This window comes from Papaver somniferum, chromosome 11 (genome assembly GCF_003573695.1).
Source record: "Papaver somniferum cultivar HN1 chromosome 11, ASM357369v1, whole genome shotgun sequence".
Lineage (NCBI taxonomy): Eukaryota > Viridiplantae > Streptophyta > Magnoliopsida > Ranunculales > Papaveraceae > Papaver > Papaver somniferum.
Window position 1 is genome coordinate 44,695,185 of NC_039368.1, and position 17,894 is coordinate 44,713,078.

Below are 17,894 nucleotides of genomic sequence, written 5' to 3' on the forward strand. Positions count from 1 at the left end.
ACAAGCACATTCAAACGGAAAACCAACAAGGTACTCCCGAACAATCCACAAAAGTATCAAACAAGGTAAAGACCAAAAACAACCAAACACCTTTCTCAAACTAGTTAATAAGGTTATGGAAATACTTACTCGAAGTTGTGCAACATACATAGGATTTATGCTTCAAGAAGTATACCAGCGTCAAATCCTCCCTCCAAGTAGAGCTTGGACTTCAAAAGTGTATCAATCAACAATCAACGGACGTGAAACACGTCAAATACATTCGTTTATGAGTAATTTATACTTCAAACAGTGCTTTCGAAATCAGAAAATCCACCCCTTCACCTGGATGCAATTCAAACGACCTTTTCTCCAAGATTTTTCATATGAGGCTATGTTGAAGTAATTTTCGTGCGGTAAATAAGAGTTCGTTGCTCGGACTTGTAAAGATTTAAAAACATAAAAATATATACAAACGTCTGTCACAGGATCAAGAGACACTAGGACTCAGGATTCCACCATTAATCATTCACACAATTCATATATTTATTCGAAACAATTATAGCTCAAATCATAAGGACTCTCATTCTTGCCAAGGTAGATTTTTAGAATATTTATTGTATATCACTAGCATGATGCATCAAAAGCACTACGACCAAGCATACATCATCATACGATATCACAACCAATTAAGAAAAATCATAAATCGATTAATAAAAAGTGCAAGTAGTCAAAAAAAGAATTAATATAATTATCATATGCGTAAAGAACGACTTCCTCCATCATCCCAGTGTTGGGGTTTAGTTAATCATAATAATCATGTTTTTAAAATATATAGTTGATGCTCAAAGTATGATTAAAAGAGTGAAAAATATAATACAGTGAAACTACGACCCTCTTTAAGCGTCCAGAGAAGAACGATAAAACACCACTGCTGTAAATAACGATACCTCACTCCTGCTGTTGACGCTGTTGTTTTAAGACCCTCAGAAGCAAGTCGTTGTCACTGTTGATAAACGACTGTATTATGGAGTCTGTTCTTCATGCTCTTTAATGGCAGCAGCAGCAGCAGAACTCCTCCTTCCCGCAGCTCCCGTTCTTCACTCCTCTAGCCTCTCTCTGGTATCTGCTCGACCCCAAACCTCTTGATAAAACTCTCTACCACTTCTTAACAGCCTTTATATACACAACAGGGTCCAAATAACTCGATAAAATCCGAGTTTATCTCCATTTTTCTTCACGTGCAGTTGAGAGAGAAATCTCTTTTTTGTTGCTTTGTACGCGTCTGTTAGCTATAAAATAGCCACCAAACTCTTCCAATGACTTGAACAGGACCAAATACATGATTATCCAGCGTAAAAGTCTCCCAAAATCTCCACAAAATCTTCGACAGTGAACAGCAGGACACGTCTCTCTGCCTGGACTTTGATCTCTTCTTCCGGCTTATCCAGCCCAATTGGTTGGGTCTAATTGCTTGCAACAGGCCTTTTATGTCTTCTAGAGTCCATACGTACCAAACACATCCATTGAATCTCCTCAAAACTCGCTCAAATTCCACTTTCAAAACTGTTCTTCGCTGCTGCCATTTTTCCCGCCAGTTTCTGTTTTGAATTTTGAGAAGGAAACTGACCTCCCCCTAATCCAGTTATGGTGTCCCTTTAGCACATGCCCGAAATGGGTTACCCCTTATCCAAAGTGAGAGTCCGTATAGTAATTTTCTCCCACGATCGCAAAAACCACTTTTTTAGCCAATTTCGCCGCAAAAGCTTATTTCTCCAAAAATACCTACAGGGACATAAAAAACCATAATAAATATAAAATCGAGCACTAATAATATATACAATTGAGATTATATAAGACACATAAATGCGTCTATCAAATACCCCCAAACTTATTATTTGCTAGTCCTCGAGCAAATCAAATAGAAAATAAAATCCTAACTCACTGTCGCAGGCATCGTCGATTGCATTTAGCGTATGCAATAAGACTTTAAACCCCTAGGTGGCCCTAGTGGCCGAGTTATAGTCTCGGGAGGGCTTACTAGAGATATACCCACAAAACCTTTATACTCCAGACCCTAGATATCTACAACGAACCTTGGAAGGCACTAAAGAATCTCCTTGGTTGGCATACTTATTGACTACAGGAAGAAGTACCCTGATGCGAAATTCCAATTGTTGTACACAAGTTTGCACTCAAGCATACTAAAATTCATATAAAGTGACAGAGCTCTACTCAGATAGTTGCACTATGGACATCATATTCGGAGTCAAAACTAATCACATGGATAGATCAAGAAGATGGATATAGAAAAACATAGATGGTTTTGATGTTTACTAAGTGAACGGCGTTTCCCATATCTGTCTGAAGGCCTCCGCCAAAATGAACCTATCCTAATGGATTGAGATACTAGTCTGACTAATATCAACACAACTGGCATATACAAGGGAACCAGTGATTGATAATCCTAACTCTAGGTAAACACAGCTGGCATATACAAGGGTACCAGTGGTCGACTTTATTGAATTTATTCCTTTTGGTCAAATGGTCTGGTCTCAATTTTTTTTCTTTTTTCTTTTTTTATTTTCAACTTTTTGGTAACTACCATTTTTTTTAATCTCTTTTTTTTTTCTTTTTCAACTTTTTTTTTTTTTTTTTTTGCATGGTATCTCAATCACTCTAATTCACCCTAGCATTGGTAACAACTTGAATCGTGGGCCCCAACTAATCACTTAGAGAAACATAGTTTAAAAACAAAATAAAATAAAAATAGAAGTGAAAAGGACTCAACGAGATATGGTGAAACTATCATGTTATTTCTAACACCTGAGCTCTGTGCTTTTATGAATAGACTCTTCTAGATGTTTCCATCTAATCAGATTGGTTCCTCAACTCCTACAACCAAAATGCTTCCATCCACTTAGATTAGTTAGTGCAATCCTAAATAGGCATAAATTTTTAAGATCTGGAGTTTATTTATTCATACTGCAACTAAAAAGTTTCTCCCATACCCCCAAACTTAAATCTAACATTTTCCTCAATGTTCTAAATATGAAATTAAAAGCATGAACAAGGAGAAACTGTTACCATTTGAAGCAAAAGAGATAAGGAAAGATATTATCGTGTCGCATGAATGTTGGGTTACCTCCCAAGAAGTGCTAAGTTTAAAGTCTTCAGCTAGACTAAGAAAGGATTAGTCACCTCGAATCATATAGTAACAATCGAAATAACTGTGGATCTTCAAAACCAAATAGAGATGACCAAAGGAAACTGCAATAAACCAAGAAAATCAACAAGACTAGCAACCTCTTACCTAGTTTCCTGATTAAGATATCTATATCTAATTGTGGTTCAGGTTCTATAAAAGGGTCTAAATATATTTCTTTAGGCTGCAACTCCTCAAAATTAAGATCCGAATTATTAGGTCCTAGAGTCTGTAAATACTTAATAAGAACTTAGAAGCACATAATAATAACCTAAATAATTGAGGATCCTCTAAGTCAATCAGGTTTGACTTACATAATTGACCACAGTGAGAGTAGTGGTCATTCTTAAGAAAATGTGTCGATTCTAATATCCTAAAGTAGTTAGGTTTAGTCTCAGAACTTAATAATTGACACATTTGAAATTTATACGTTCCCACAATTGGTTGAAAAATATTTGGTGGGAAAACAAAGTCGATCTTAGTATCATATCCTGGTCTAACCTCATCAACCAGAGGATGGGTTTCTAACAACTGAACTTCCTTATGGACATCACTAGGTTCAGGAAAACGTGTGTGAAGATAATCTTGTAAAATGGTTGGGGCACATATGTCAAGTCCGAAGTGAGGGACCTTTCTAAGAGTTAAGGCACATGGAGAATGATAGTCACCCCCAAACTTAGAGTTTTCAGTGTCTCTAGTTAGATTAGTCACAATCTCCCTAATTTCTAGGTCATCAGATTCCTGAAAATGGGCAATTGATTCTTCTAAGTCAGGTTCATCCTCATTAATCTCTACGAGTTCATCTAAGACTATTGTTTCTAAATCGTACGACTCTAAAACAGTAGTCTCAAGATAAACCGGTTCCTCTAAACCTTTATCGGATTCGTAAACAAGACATACTACATCGTCTAAAACGGGAGTATCTCTAGTCAAATCCTCGTCCTTTTGAATAGGTGAATAATTGTTAAAGTTATTAGGATCTGAACCAGAAATAATATAATCATTATAAGGCTCAATTGGGGCAACAAATTCCTGAACTATTCCCACATATTTCATATTCTTCATCAGCACTATCCTCATCATCATCATTATTGTAACATGAAAATGGTTGAACCTCATCTAAAAAAGTAGTGTTACCAATTCTAACCTCGGCATCTTGATTATGCAAATAACTATCCTCATTTTCAAGGGTACTATTGGAAACACTATATTGGCAATTCAAGTAATTTCGAGCAATTCTTTCGTTCGTCTCAGCTATCCGCTTGAGGTGGTCTTCTAAAGAAGGTTCACTAATTATTGTAGTTCTTTCGTCTATAATTATACTATTCATCTCAGCTAACTTAAGCGTCGACTCAGCTAACTTACGTGTTGACTCTAGTAAACAGGAATTATCAGAAGGATCATAAAAAGGACTACTTTTCAATAGTTTGATTGTATCCTCTAGAGACGAAGAACTAGTACTATAATATTCTTGCTCGTAAGACTGATGCATGTGTGGATAGTAATTGGGCTCACCAGGGTATGACCCATATCCTTCCAAAGGATGGCGTTCCCAACCACTATTCCCAACATGGTCATAAAAAGGATGATGTCCATATTCAAATTCAGGTCGATAATCATTGTATTGGCTTCTATCATACCAGTTCGACATTCTTAATTGCAAGGGAATTCTACACAATCACAAACAAGGCTGACTCGACCAAATCAAACCTATAAAATCTAGCAAACAAAAAGCATGATGGCTCCACTTAGATTGTTTTCTAGACCAGCTTCTATTCCTTCGAAAAGGAATTCGTTACAATTTGAGCACACCCTCTGGAATCAATCCGAGATAATGTAAGTTGAATCGAGGCGAGGGAAGCTCAGTGGAGCTTTGATACCCAAGGCCTCACCGCTATCACAAGGCGGCGCAGTCACGCATTCAACTCACAGAAACCATCATGAAATTTGAAGTGTGCTTAAAGAGCAACCAATATTTTTCGAACGAGTTTACTATTAAGCTCGTTACCCTATTGGTCTCGTTCTATTCAAAATTTTAAGCTTGGGTTCGCGTTAGGTTTCGTTTTCCTAAGACGGGCAAGAAGGAAACGGTGATGAAATCCGAGTCCTTATCTTGATTAGGCCAGGCCTTGCCCTTTACTAGGAAATTAAAAACAGTCCAAATTCGTCCTCAATCAATGAATCACCTTAAGGAATACAATAACTCGCTTACAGGAGATTCGCGAGTGTTTCGATGGACTTACCTCCCGTACCAGACGGGGGACGAACCGTTGAAGTCGACTCGGGCCACGACTCCTATGTCATGTACGAACCCGAGGGGCCGAGACGATATAGTAATCGTCGTCCTTCCCTGCACACAGTTTATTTTTTATTTTTTATATATATAACCCTTCCGTAGGGTTTAAAAATAAAAATAATGTCCAAAGTCCAGAATAAAGTCTAAATAAAATAAAAAATCCAAAAATTACAAAATTATGACAAATAAAGCCTATTTACAAATCCTAAAAAAACAATTATGTCTTTTTTTTTTCTTCTCTTTTAGCTTTAAGCTTTTTGTTCCCAAGTCCTTAGTATTCCACTTCGAACCTGTAAATCAAAGACACGAAAAGAAACGTAAAAAGGAACAAATAATAGTAAAAAAAATAAAATAAACCTAAAAACAAATCTATAAACAAGTCCGCGTCGGCGGCACCATTTTGTTGAAGTAATTTTCGTGCGGTAAATAAGAGTTCGTTGCTCGGACTTGTAAAGATTTAAAAACATAAAAATATATACAAACGTTTGTCACAGGATCAAGAGACACTAGGACTCAGGATTCCACCATTAATCATTCACACAATTCATATATTTATTCGAAACAATTATAGCTCAAATCATAAGGACTCTCATTCTTGCCAAGGTAGATTTTTAGAATATTTATTGTATATCACTAGCATGATGCATCAAAAGCACTACGACCAAGCATACATCATCATACGATATCACAACCAATTAAGAAAAATCATAAATCGATTAATAAAAAGTGCAAGTAGTCAAAAAAAGAATTAATATAATTATCATATGCGTAAAGAACGACTTCCTCCATCATCCCAGTGTTGGGGTTTAGTTAATCATAATAATCATGTTTTTAAAATATATAGTTGATGCTCAAAGTATGATTAAAAGAGTGAAAAATATAATACAGTGAAACTACGACCCTCTTTAAGCGTCCAGAGAAGAACGATAAAACACCACTGCTTTGTAACATGAAAATGGTTGAACCTCATCTAAAAAAGTAGTGTTACCAATTCTAACCTCGGCATCTTGATTATGCAAATAACTATCCTCATTTTCAAGGGTACTATTGGAAACACTATATTGGCAATTCAAGTAATTTCGAGCAATTCTTTCGTTCGTCTCAGTTATCCGCTTGAGGTGGTCTTCTAAAGAAGGTTCACTAATTATTGTAGTTCTTTCGTCTATAATTATATTATTCATCTCAGCTAACTTAAGCGTCGACTCAGCTAACTTACGTGTTGACTCTTTAAAGAGGAATTATCAGAAGGATCATAAAAAGGACTACTTTTCAATAGTTTGATTGTATCCTCTAGAGACGAAGAACTAGTACTATAATCTTCTTGCTCGTAAGACTGATGCATGTGTGGATATTAATTGGGCTCACCAGGGTATGACCCATATCCTTCCAAAGGATGGCGTTCCCAACCACTATTCCCAACATGGTCATAAAAAGGATGATGTCCATATTCAAATTCAGGTCGATAATCATTGTATTGGCTTCTATCATACCAGTTCGACATTCTTAATTGCAAGGGAATTTTACACAATCACAAACAAGGCTGACTCGACCAAATCAAATCTATAAAATCTAGCAAACAAAAAGCATGATGGCTCCACTTAGATTGTTTTCTAGACCAGCTTCTATTCCTTCGAAAAGGAATTCGTTACAATTTGAGCACACCCCTCTGGAATCAATCCGAGATAATGTAAGTTGAATCGAGGCGAGGGAAGCTCAGTGGAGCTTTGATACCCAAGGCCTCACCGCTATCACAAGGCGGCGCAGTCACGCATTCAACTCACAGAAACCATCATGAAATTTGAAGTGTGCTTAAAGAGCAACCAATATTTTTCGAACGAGTTTACTATTAAGCTCGTTACCCTATTGGTCTCGTTCTATTCAAAATTTTAAGCTTGGGTTCGCGTTAGGTTTCGTTTTCCTAAGACGGGCAAGAAGGAAACGGTGATGAAATCCGAGTCCTTATCTTGATTAGGCCAGGCCTTGCCCTTTACTAGGAAATTAAAAACAGTCCAAATTCGTCCTCAATCAATGAATCACCTTAAGGAATACAATAACTCGCTTACAGGAGATTCGCGAGTGTTTCGATGGACTTACCTCCCGTACCAGACGGGGGACGAACCGTTGAAGTCGACTCGGGCCACGACTCCTATGTCATGTACGAACCCGAGGGGCCGAGACGATATAGTAATCGTCGTCCTTCCCTGCACACAGTTTATTTTTTATTTTTTATATATATAACCCTTCCGTAGGGTTTAAAAATAAAAATAATGTCCAAAGTCCAGAATAAAGTCTAAATAAAATAAAAAATCCAAAAATTACAAAATTATGACAAATAAAGCCTATTTACAAATCCTAAAAAAACAATTATGTCTTTTTTTTTTCTTCTCTTTTAGCTTTAAGCTTTTTGTTCCCAAGTCCTTAGTATTCCACTTCGAACCTGTAAATCAAAGACACGAAAAGAAACGTAAAAAGGAACAAATAATAGTAAAAAAAATAAAATAAACCTAAAAACAAATCTATAAACAAGTCCGCGTCGGCGGCACCATTTTGTTGAAGTAATTTTCGTGCGGTAAATAAGAGTTCGTTGCTCGGACTTGTAAAGATTTAAAAACATAAAAATATATACAAACGTTTGTCACAGGATCAAGAGACACTAGGACTCAGGATTCCACCATTAATCATTCACACAATTCATATATTTATTCGAAACAATTATAGCTCAAATCATAAGGACTCTCATTCTTGCCAAGGTAGATTTTTAGAATATTTATTGTATATCACTAGCATGATGCATCAAAAGCACTACGACCAAGCATACATCATCATACGATATCACAACCAATTAAGAAAAATCATAAATCGATTAATAAAAAGTGCAAGTAGTCAAGAAAAGAATTAATATAATTATCATATGCGTAAAGAACGGCTTCCTCCATCATCCCAGTGTTGGGGTTTAGTTAATCATAATAATCATGTTTTTAAAATATATAGTTGATGCTCAAAGTATGATTAAAAGAGTGAAAAATATAATACAGTGAAACTACGACCCTCTTTAAGCGTCCAGAGAAGAACGATAAAACACCACTGCTGTAAATAACGATACCTCACTCCTGCTGTTGACGCTGTTGTTTTAAGACCCTCAGAAGCAAGTCGTTGTCACTGTTGATAAACGACTATATTATGGAGTCTGTTCTTCGTGCTCTTTAATGGCAGCAGCAGCAGCAGAACTCCTCCTTCCTGCAGCTCCCGTTCTTCACTCCTCTAGCCTCTCTCTGGTCTATGCTCGACCCCAAACCTCTTGATAAAACTCTCTACCACTTCTTAACAGCCTTTATATACACAACAGGGTCCAAATAACTCGATAAAATCCGAGTTTATCTCCCTTTTTCTTCACGTGCAGTTGAGAGAGAAATCTCTTTACTGTTGCTTTGTACGCGTCTGTTAGCTATAAAATAACCACCAAACTCTTCCTATGACTTGAACAGGACCAAATACATGATTATCCAGCGTAAAAGTCTCCCAAAATCTCCACAAAATCTTCGACAGTGAACAGCAGGACACGTCTCTCTGCCTGGACTTTGATCTCTTCTTCCGTCTTATCCAGCCCAATTGGTTGGGTCTAATTGCTTGCAACAGGCCTGTTATGTCTTCTAGAGTCCATACGTACCAAACACATCCATTGAATCTCCTCAAAACTCGCTCAAATTCCACTTTCAAAACTGTTCTTCGCTGCTGCCATTTTTCCCGCCAGTTTCTGTTTTGAATTTTGAGAAGGAAACTGACCTCCCCCTAATCCAGTTATGGTGTCCCTTTAGCACATGCCCGAAATGGGTTACCCCTTATCCAAAGTGAGAGTCCGTATAGTAATTTTCTCCCACGATCGCAAAAACCACTTTTTTAGCCAATTTCGCCGCAAAAGCTTATTTCTCCAAAAATACCTACAGGGACATAAAAAACCATAATAAATATAAAATCGAGCACTAATAATATATACAATTGAGATTATATAAGACACATAAATGCGTCTATCAGGCTACACAATGATTCTCTGAATTCCAAGGTAATTCTGATCTTCCAACCGACATAACTTGATTCTATAACATGTATATTGATGCATCTTCTTCTAGGCTTTTACTTCAATCCCTAAGTATATCTTCTTCCACAAATCCACTGCTAATTCATTACACCACGTTTTCTGACGGAACTGTTACAACTTTGCACCATAGTTCTAAAATTGTCACCAATCTTCACCACAAGTTTTCAGAACTGTTACGATTCTTCTACCAAAAAATTCAGTCAAAAAATGTCACATTATCTTTGTGTTCTTCTTCAAATTTGACATCTTCTTTGATATATTCACATACCGTTTCTGACCCAATTCAAACGAGCAAACCCTAGATTTCAAGAACCTAAACCTAAGCTCTGATACCAGTTTGTTGTGCCAAGAGGTTCATATTGTTCCTCAAAGCATTCCAGGATCCGACATCAGAAACGAAAACTAAACATTCAACGGAAGCTAATGCACATAGAACACACAAGACATAGAGATTTACGTGGTTCGGCAATGACCTACGTTCACGGGCAGCAGAACTTCACTTTATTCCTATATCAGAGAATACACAATGCTCATGGCACTCAACACCCGTTCTTCTTCTTTAATATTCTCAACTCACCTTCAAATCTCCCCCAACTCTCCCAACCCTAAAGCCATGAGAGGATCTACATCTTGCTAATGGAGAGATTACTTCTCTTCTTCGGAGGAGATGTCTACAACCTAAGGGTTTAGACAAGATTTATGTAGATGATGTAGATGCCTATAATCTAGGAATTATGCCTTTATTTATAGGCTTACAATACTTCGATTCGGAAACCAAGCTTTACTAATTTAGGAAACCTAAACTAGCTAAGATAGGAAACCCTTGTTTAGATAGAAGTCTAAACACAATTCTAAAAATCAGTCAAAACTGATTTAGGAAATCAAACTGATATTTTCTAAAATCGAGCCAATATCCAACACTAGGGGTGTCAACAATAACTATCGGATAGGATATTTCCAAATTCCTTATCCGCATTCGACAAGAATATTTGGATATCCGCATCGGTAATCATTTGACGGGTTTTCATAATTGGTATCCGAATTTCACTAAGGTTAAAAGATCTTGTAGTATCCGACAAGTATCCGAAATACTACATTTTACATAATCATAACACCAAATTGATTTCGATGATATTATCATTCCTTCATTTCATTTAAATCAAAATCATTAACACATGTCAAAAATACGATATATCTTAAACTTATAATAATAGTTTTTTATATATATATTAACGCTAGAAACATATGGCTTTTTGTGCTTTCATGACAAGAAGTTGTGGAATCCAAAAGTACCTCTGAAGGTTTCATTTCTACTCTGGACTTTATGCTACAATTGAGCTCCGGTGTTAGATGGATTATTTAGTGCAGGGCTAGTGCAAAATGATAACTGCCTTCTTTGCAGCCAACATACAGAAACCAATCCTCATCTTTTCTTGCATTGCAGTTTAACTTTTGAGATCTGGTCTTATTTCTTGAATAGTTTTGGCATCAAATGGGTCTTCTCCAGTGATGTTAAAAGAACTTTATGGGAGTGGAAGAACAAGAAAAGCAAAACCAGGCTTAAAAGAATTTGGGGATATTTACCATTTGCAATCTGGTGGAGTATTTGGAATGAGAGGAATAATAAACTTTATAATAATGTCTACAAATCTGTTAAGCAGATTATTGTTGGTGTTAAGTCTTTGCTTCAACACTGATATCTTTCAGGTTTTTCCTTGTCTACTCTCATTTGTAATTGGAATGCTATAACTCACACATTCTTATAACTTTTTTGGATTTCTTATCATCATTTTGGTGATTTTGATTCTTTTATAAAATTTGTCCTTCTTTTGTCAAAATATATATTTACGTTATTGAATATCGGATAATTACCCTATAAGATATTGAGAATTGTGTATCCATATACGATACGATATAAGAAAAACTATAACAACATGGACGGATGTTGGAGATTCGGTTATCCATTGATTGGGTGCGACGGACCATAATCCCCCACCCCATGAAAAAAATCAAAAAATTGTTTGAAGTACGCTGAAGGATAAGTTGGCCATAAGCGTATAGTTGAAGGGATGTTGGTGTCATTACTCAAAACATGTCGTTATCTTAATTCTTCTAGAAAGAAAAAGATAGTGTGTTTGGAATGAATGATGTCGCAGGGAAACACAAACAGCAGAGCAAATGTTTTCTTGACTTGTCCTAAATTGAACCCTGTTTGATCTTTTTATTCGTCACTACTTCCACTGTTTCTTCTTTCAATTATACAACAACAAAAAGAAAATGCAGAAAAAATCAAATTCTATGGGATACACATGGCTCTGACTTCTCTCATTACAGAGGATATCTAGGGTTTTCTTTTGTTACTGTTCTTAATAGCTACAAGAAGTAAGTATACTCTTTTTTTTACAGAATTATGCTGTTAAATTCTCTTAATTGAGTTTGAGAATTAGGATTTGAATTTTTTAATTGTCCTTTTGGTGGTTATTCGAATTATGATTACTGGTTGCTATGATATTGTTATTTGGGCAATTTTGATTTATCATGGATAAATTTCATTCTATTAAATTAATAACTGTTTTCCTGTACTACAAACTCGTTTTAATTTGTAATTTGACAGTGAAATACACACAGGTGGATACTTTTTTATTTAGGTTGGAATCAGAATTGGGTTTCTTATCACCGTCTGAACATGTATTGACTTCATTTTTAACTTATTGGTTAATTTTATATCAGTAATTGGACCAAATTGAGAAGAGGGTTTAATGTGTAAGGTAGGGTTTAGCTTTTTCTTCTTTCTCATTGGACCTTGTCTTGAATACCTCTGCACTGTTTATTGCTTGAATTCTATGGTGTGGGTATTCATTTTTCTTGCATGGGTTCCATTCTGTTTCAATTTAGTTTTGTGTTTGTGGTTTGTTTATATTGATTGGCTTTGGAATTCTATTTGGGTAGTAGTTGTATTGAAGATTGATTGATTGTTGAAGGAATTTGAAGGCATGCACTCGAAACCTGGGAACGTAAATGCATCAGAATTGGACGAGCAAAGTATTCCGCAATCAACAACCTGTTCTCAACCTTGGTGGCGCGGCTCTGTGCATAACACCGACACGTCAACCGAGTTGGGAGAAAGCTCAAGTAAACCATCTTTAATAGAACAGCCTGACAGTAGAATGGAAACCAACGCTAAAGAGATAGGTGATGGTGGCCAGAATGAAGGGGGTGGTGTTACGAAAGAGATGCAGACCACCATAGCCCCACAATCAGGTACATCTTTCTAAATATTTAGCTGTTTGTGTTGATCTGTAAAAGATTTGTGGAATTTTGACAGGTTTAGAACAGTAAGTTTCTCATCTTTGAATTTTACAAACTTAGTCTAGAATTGTTATGGCTTCAAGGGATTCTAAAACATAGAAGGAGACCGTACTCATGCTTGCTCATAATTTTGAGGGAATTTTATTCTTTGGTGGCTGTGTGTGAGTGTACGATAGATTACAAGAAATAGGTAGGTCATAATTTTGTGTTCGGCTACGTCGGTTCTCTCTGACGTGGCTTGTCAATGCTAACAGCCTTACAGTTCATTTTGAAAAACTGAGCTCTTAAGTGGCTTTCGAGGCTATTTGGGTTCCTTGCACATGTCTCTTCAATTAAGATATGAGAAGATTGATATATAAAAATATGTCTGAGGAGCTGGTTCAGTGATGACAGAGACTAGGAACATGATACCTCTACTACTTATTATTTTTTTTGTATCATTCCCTCACATGAATTTAAATTGTAGCTGTAACATTTTGGATCCCATTTCATGAAAACAGCATGAACAGGTTATCTAGCCTCAACAATATGAATTAGGTACCTACCTAGTGTGAAGATAGAATAATAATCTTTCTAGGTTAGTAGTTATATTAACACATGGATTCTTTTGATCTAAAGAAAGCAATTCAAGTTGTGAGTTAAACAGCTAAGGCACATCTCCCTTCAACCTGAAATGTGGATATTTGTGGAATTAGCTTTTTTCTTCACCTTAGGTTAACTATATGTTATGAGGTTACGTAGTGTAAGCGTCTTTTATGGGTTGAGGGTTTTCACTCCTTGCTATCCATGTTTGCTTTTCACTTATTTTTTCACTGCATAGAATTCTCTTCTGATCTTTTTCTAGGATCAATGAGTGGGATTATAGTTTTGGTAGAGAAAGACAATAACAATTTCTTGGAAGTGTGTTTCTTACGTCACACTGATTCACTAACAGCCAATTGGAGCATTTGGAGTAAGCGCATCAATGCACATAGTTTGTGCTAAAAGATTTGATCTTGACCAACATGACAATGAAAAATTTAGCCGTTAGCTCAATTTTTTGTGATTAAACATGGATGTTTAAGCAAAGTGTAAGATATAGTACATATAGGCATGGAGGATACGAGGTAGGATTCTGAGAAGGTGCACACTGAAAAGTCCTATACAGCTACACTGCTTGTGTGGCTTAAACAACGTATTCTCAACCTCATTGGGTAGGGTGAAGATTGCCTTTTTAAAGCAATTATTAATCAACTTATCATTAAGTTCATCATCTAATTAGAAGCAATTCTCTTGACTAAGGCTTTGGCTTGAAGTTCATCTTTGACATGCCAGTTGCAGTTCAGCTAAAGCAATGCATATTTTGATTTTATCAATTATGTGGGTCCTTTTCAGTTACATAATTAATTACTTTATTGTGATATTTGTACATTATGAGGATCTTTGCTTCAGGATCGGATGGACAATATGGACATGAGCACCAAAATCTGCAGCTTGCTGCATCTACAATGCCCCCAGCGGGTGGTGAATACCACATACCACGTCCCCAATTTGAGCTTGTTGGTCACTCAATAGTAAGATGATTCTTCTGCGGTTCCACCTGAATAAAAATTTGTACATACCCTTGGATATTTTAGCTTTAAAGCACTGCTTTAGATATTCTAAGTGTTGTTTAGCTTCCTACAGGCATGCGCAACGTACCCGTATTCTGATCCATATTATGCTGGAATGATGGGTGGTTTGGGATCTCAGTCTCAGGTTAGAAGCCTTATATTTTCTGATGTAGTATATATTAATGTAGATATCCGTTTTCTGATTATCTGGTGATTTTATCCAGCATCATATATGCTCAATAAAAGAACTACATTGTGCATTCCTTGGTTTTAGGACTGTACAGTCTGGGCATTCATTGTTTGGTTCATCGTTGCATCATTATTATAAACTATAGTAGAAACTTCAACACAACTGTGTTCTTGTAAATTGTGATCATCAACTGAAAGTAAAGTTTTCCTAAGTAATAGGTAGTACTAGGTTGAATGTAAATGGCATTCTGCAAAAATTTGCTTTTTGTGTGAGTGATGATTATTAAGTACTTGTTTGGGAGTGAGACTACTTAATGCCTTACTGTGATTTTAAGTGAAAGTTTCTCTGTCACTGACGGTTTGGAATTGTAGCAGGTACAGCCGCATTTACTTGGTGTGCGTCATAGTAGAATGCCATTGCCTCTAGAAATTTCAGAAGAGCCTGTCTACGTAAATGCCAAGCAGTACCATGGAATTCTGAGGCGAAGGCAGTCACGTGCAAAGGCAGAGCTAGAAAAGAAACTTATAAAATCTAGAAAGGTCTATATGTGTATACTTGCTGCAGTTTACATGGATTCTTAATTTCACCTCTATTGTACACTTACATTCTAGGTTGTAGGTAGTTTGTAAGTTTGTAGGAAAAATATCTTCACTACTGCTTGAGAACCGAAGAATTTGATATAGTTGTCTTGTTGCAATCAGAACTACTGTTACCATTATTATATCTGGTGGATATAGCCTGTAGGAAGGTATATTCTGAGTGTGGGTTATCAAATACAGGGAATTTGGGCTGATGGGGAGAGGAGAGTTTAATCGGACTGAGAAATTATAAAGCTTAGAAGGAACATGATTATGGTGAAATTCAGGAAGGTGGTACATGCAGGAGGGTAGTTGAAATGAAAGTAATGTTTGTAGCATCTTAGCATCACCTCTCTGTGTGCAGCTTAATTAAGAACTTCAGGAGCTGATTAGGAGAGATGTTTGGAATTGTTATTACTAGGTTAATGATGACGAAGAGATACTTATAAGCAACTGAACATACTGGTGGAACATGGCTCTGGAGCAAAGAATATGTTATTGTAGTTTTTTGTATGGTGTCGTAGGGGCACATCTGAAGTCAATGATGACGTTAATGTTTTACGTTATGATTGCACGACTCATTTGTTTGGATCTACATAGCACCCAGTATACACATCAGCTACACAAGCTTTTGTTTTTGTTCTTTTTGCAGTAGCTTTACTAGTTCCATTTTGGTGGGTCGAATTTAATTTGATGTATGTTGGCTTTACTTTGTACAGCCATATCTTCACGAATCCCGGCACCAACATGCTATGAGAAGGGCAAGGGGTTGTGGAGGTCGTTTTCTCAACACAAAGAAACCTGAAGACAGCTCATCGATGCACACCACCGAGGAGGGCATGGCATCCGACTGTAATGGTAACCATAACTCCTCCAATGGGAGACAAGTAGTAAATGATTCGACAGGCCAGGATAGGCAAGAATCAAATTCATACTCTAACGACAATACTAAAAGCTGCTACCGACACAATCAAGGTCTGCAATTATCAAGTTTTCATTCACTATCTGGTGAAAGGACAGAAGAAGAAGATTGTTCAGGCCAGCAGCGAGGAAACATCCAGGTGAAGCAGGCCCAAAGCAGGGCTCTCACCATCCAGTGAACCTACGTGTGGGGAATGGGTTATTACCGTATTGCTGTTCTGTATTACCGCTCTTACCTTTCTTAAACCTCTCCAGTGTCTTATTGAGATGTCAGATATGGTAGAGAGCAAATGGCAATCAACAGTGATGCTGGAATATGAACCCTAGCAACCAGAAGTGGATTCCCCCCAGGGTAACTGGTGTTTCTCAGGCAATTCATTCTTGGCTTGGTTCTTGTGTTTCTTCAGGAAAGAGGTGAAATTCAGGGGGATTTAGTGTGTCGCGGTGTTGGCGTCTTCTAGTCTCTCCTCTTTCCCTGCGTTTCTCTTTACCAATCTGTTGTACAAATGAAGTGACTAGTGGTGGTTGTAATCTTAGTAATTTGAAGGGTGAGAAGAAATGAATGAATCCCCTTCGTTTTTCCTTTCCCCTTTTCGTTCTTGTTTGGGAACTTTTGGTATGTTAATACTGACGTCGTCCAGTTATGTAATAAACATTATAATTTATGGTTTGTTCTGTTATGCTTTTGATGTTGGTGACCTATTAGTACTCGTGCCGTTGCATGCGAGCTGTATTTATTGTTGCAGAGATCGGCGTCTTCCGAGTCCTTTTATTGTAACTTCTAAATGTCTCAAAGTTGCTTCACTCTAATTTAATGGCCACAAGGTCATGCAACACAAGCAAACTCCCGAGCTCACGAGCAGACAAGCAAGCTGCCGAGCTGGCAAGCAAAATCACGTGGCTCAATACTCAATATTTAAGATTACTAAGAGCAACTGCAATGTTGCGACCAAAACTAAAGATCAAAGACCAAAAAAATAAAAAAAGTTTAGGTTTAGTTTGTGGTCAAGCGCAGATTATATGTCCGTCAAAGTGAGGCAGACTTTATATGTTGTCCCGATGATGATTCACCACATGTGCCACAAAGGTGTGTGGTTTAATATATTTGGTTATATTAAATAGGCGGACATTATATGTTCGCTCCACCATCTCACGCACATTTAATCTCCGTCTCACTCCAAACGGTTATTATACCAACGCCTCATTCCAGACGAATTTTTAATCTCCGCTCGACCAAATTTAGTTTTGGTCCGGATTATAGACCAAATATACTCCGAAACAGTAAAAATACTAGATTATATTTAGTTTTAGTCGTCCCATTACGATTAGTTTCTGGACCAAAATTATAATTTTGGTCGTCCATTGTGGACGCTCTAAACGATGTAATTAGGTAACAATCACCCGGGAAATGATAAACTGACATCGAGTTGAGCCGCAGTATGTTCGGACAGACAGACATAGTAGGACGGGCCCACCCTAAACTTTGTTAAAGAACGATTTTTTGGGACCAGACTTTTTCTTTTTCTGGGAACCATTGTTTTATAAGGCCACCTACCATATGAGTACAATCAGATTGATTGACTTGAGATTTGATATCTCCAATAGGAAAGATATAAAAATTAATCACAAACACCTTCGTCTCATCGTTTGTGATTCCACAACATCTTGTTTCGCTACCATACGATTAAGATTGTTGTGAGGCGATTGATTAATTTAGGCTGTTCTTCG

The 17,894-nt window shown here is 36.9% G+C and overlaps 1 protein-coding gene across 4 annotated transcripts; it reads left to right on the plus strand.

Moving 5' to 3' along the window:
- The first annotated feature begins 11,697 nt into the window (after positions 1-11,697).
- On the plus strand, positions 11,698-16,846 carry LOC113322198 (nuclear transcription factor Y subunit A-9-like). Of its 4 annotated transcripts, none has more exons than XM_026570242.1 (6): positions 11,705-11,958; positions 12,558-12,837; positions 14,317-14,438; positions 14,551-14,622; positions 15,042-15,206; positions 15,965-16,846. In XM_026570242.1, the coding sequence occupies exons 2-6, from the start codon at positions 12,570-12,572 to the stop codon at positions 16,343-16,345; spliced, it is 1,008 nt and encodes a 335-aa protein (XP_026426027.1). In that variant the 5' UTR covers positions 11,705-11,958; positions 12,558-12,569; the 3' UTR covers positions 16,346-16,846. The 4 variants fall into 4 exon arrangements, with proteins under 4 accessions (XP_026426028.1, XP_026426027.1, XP_026426025.1 ...); XM_026570240.1 differs by having other exon boundaries at positions 11,706-11,958; positions 15,039-15,206; XM_026570241.1 differs by having other exon boundaries at positions 11,706-11,958; positions 12,568-12,837; positions 15,039-15,206.
- Positions 16,847-17,894: the final 1,048 nt, after the last annotated feature.

Excerpts from the sequence above, each read along its gene's own strand:
- LOC113322198 (XM_026570240.1), top strand. The coding sequence starts at position 12,570 with ATGCACTCGAAACCTGGGAACGTAAATGCATCAGAATTGGACGAGCAA. Across the intron at positions 14,439-14,550 it reads AGCTTGTTGGTCACTCAATA|GCATGCGCAACGTACCCGTA; the intron begins GTAAGATGATTC and ends AGCTTCCTACAG. Across the intron at positions 14,623-15,038 it reads GTTTGGGATCTCAGTCTCAG|CAGGTACAGCCGCATTTACT; the intron begins GTTAGAAGCCTT and ends TTGGAATTGTAG.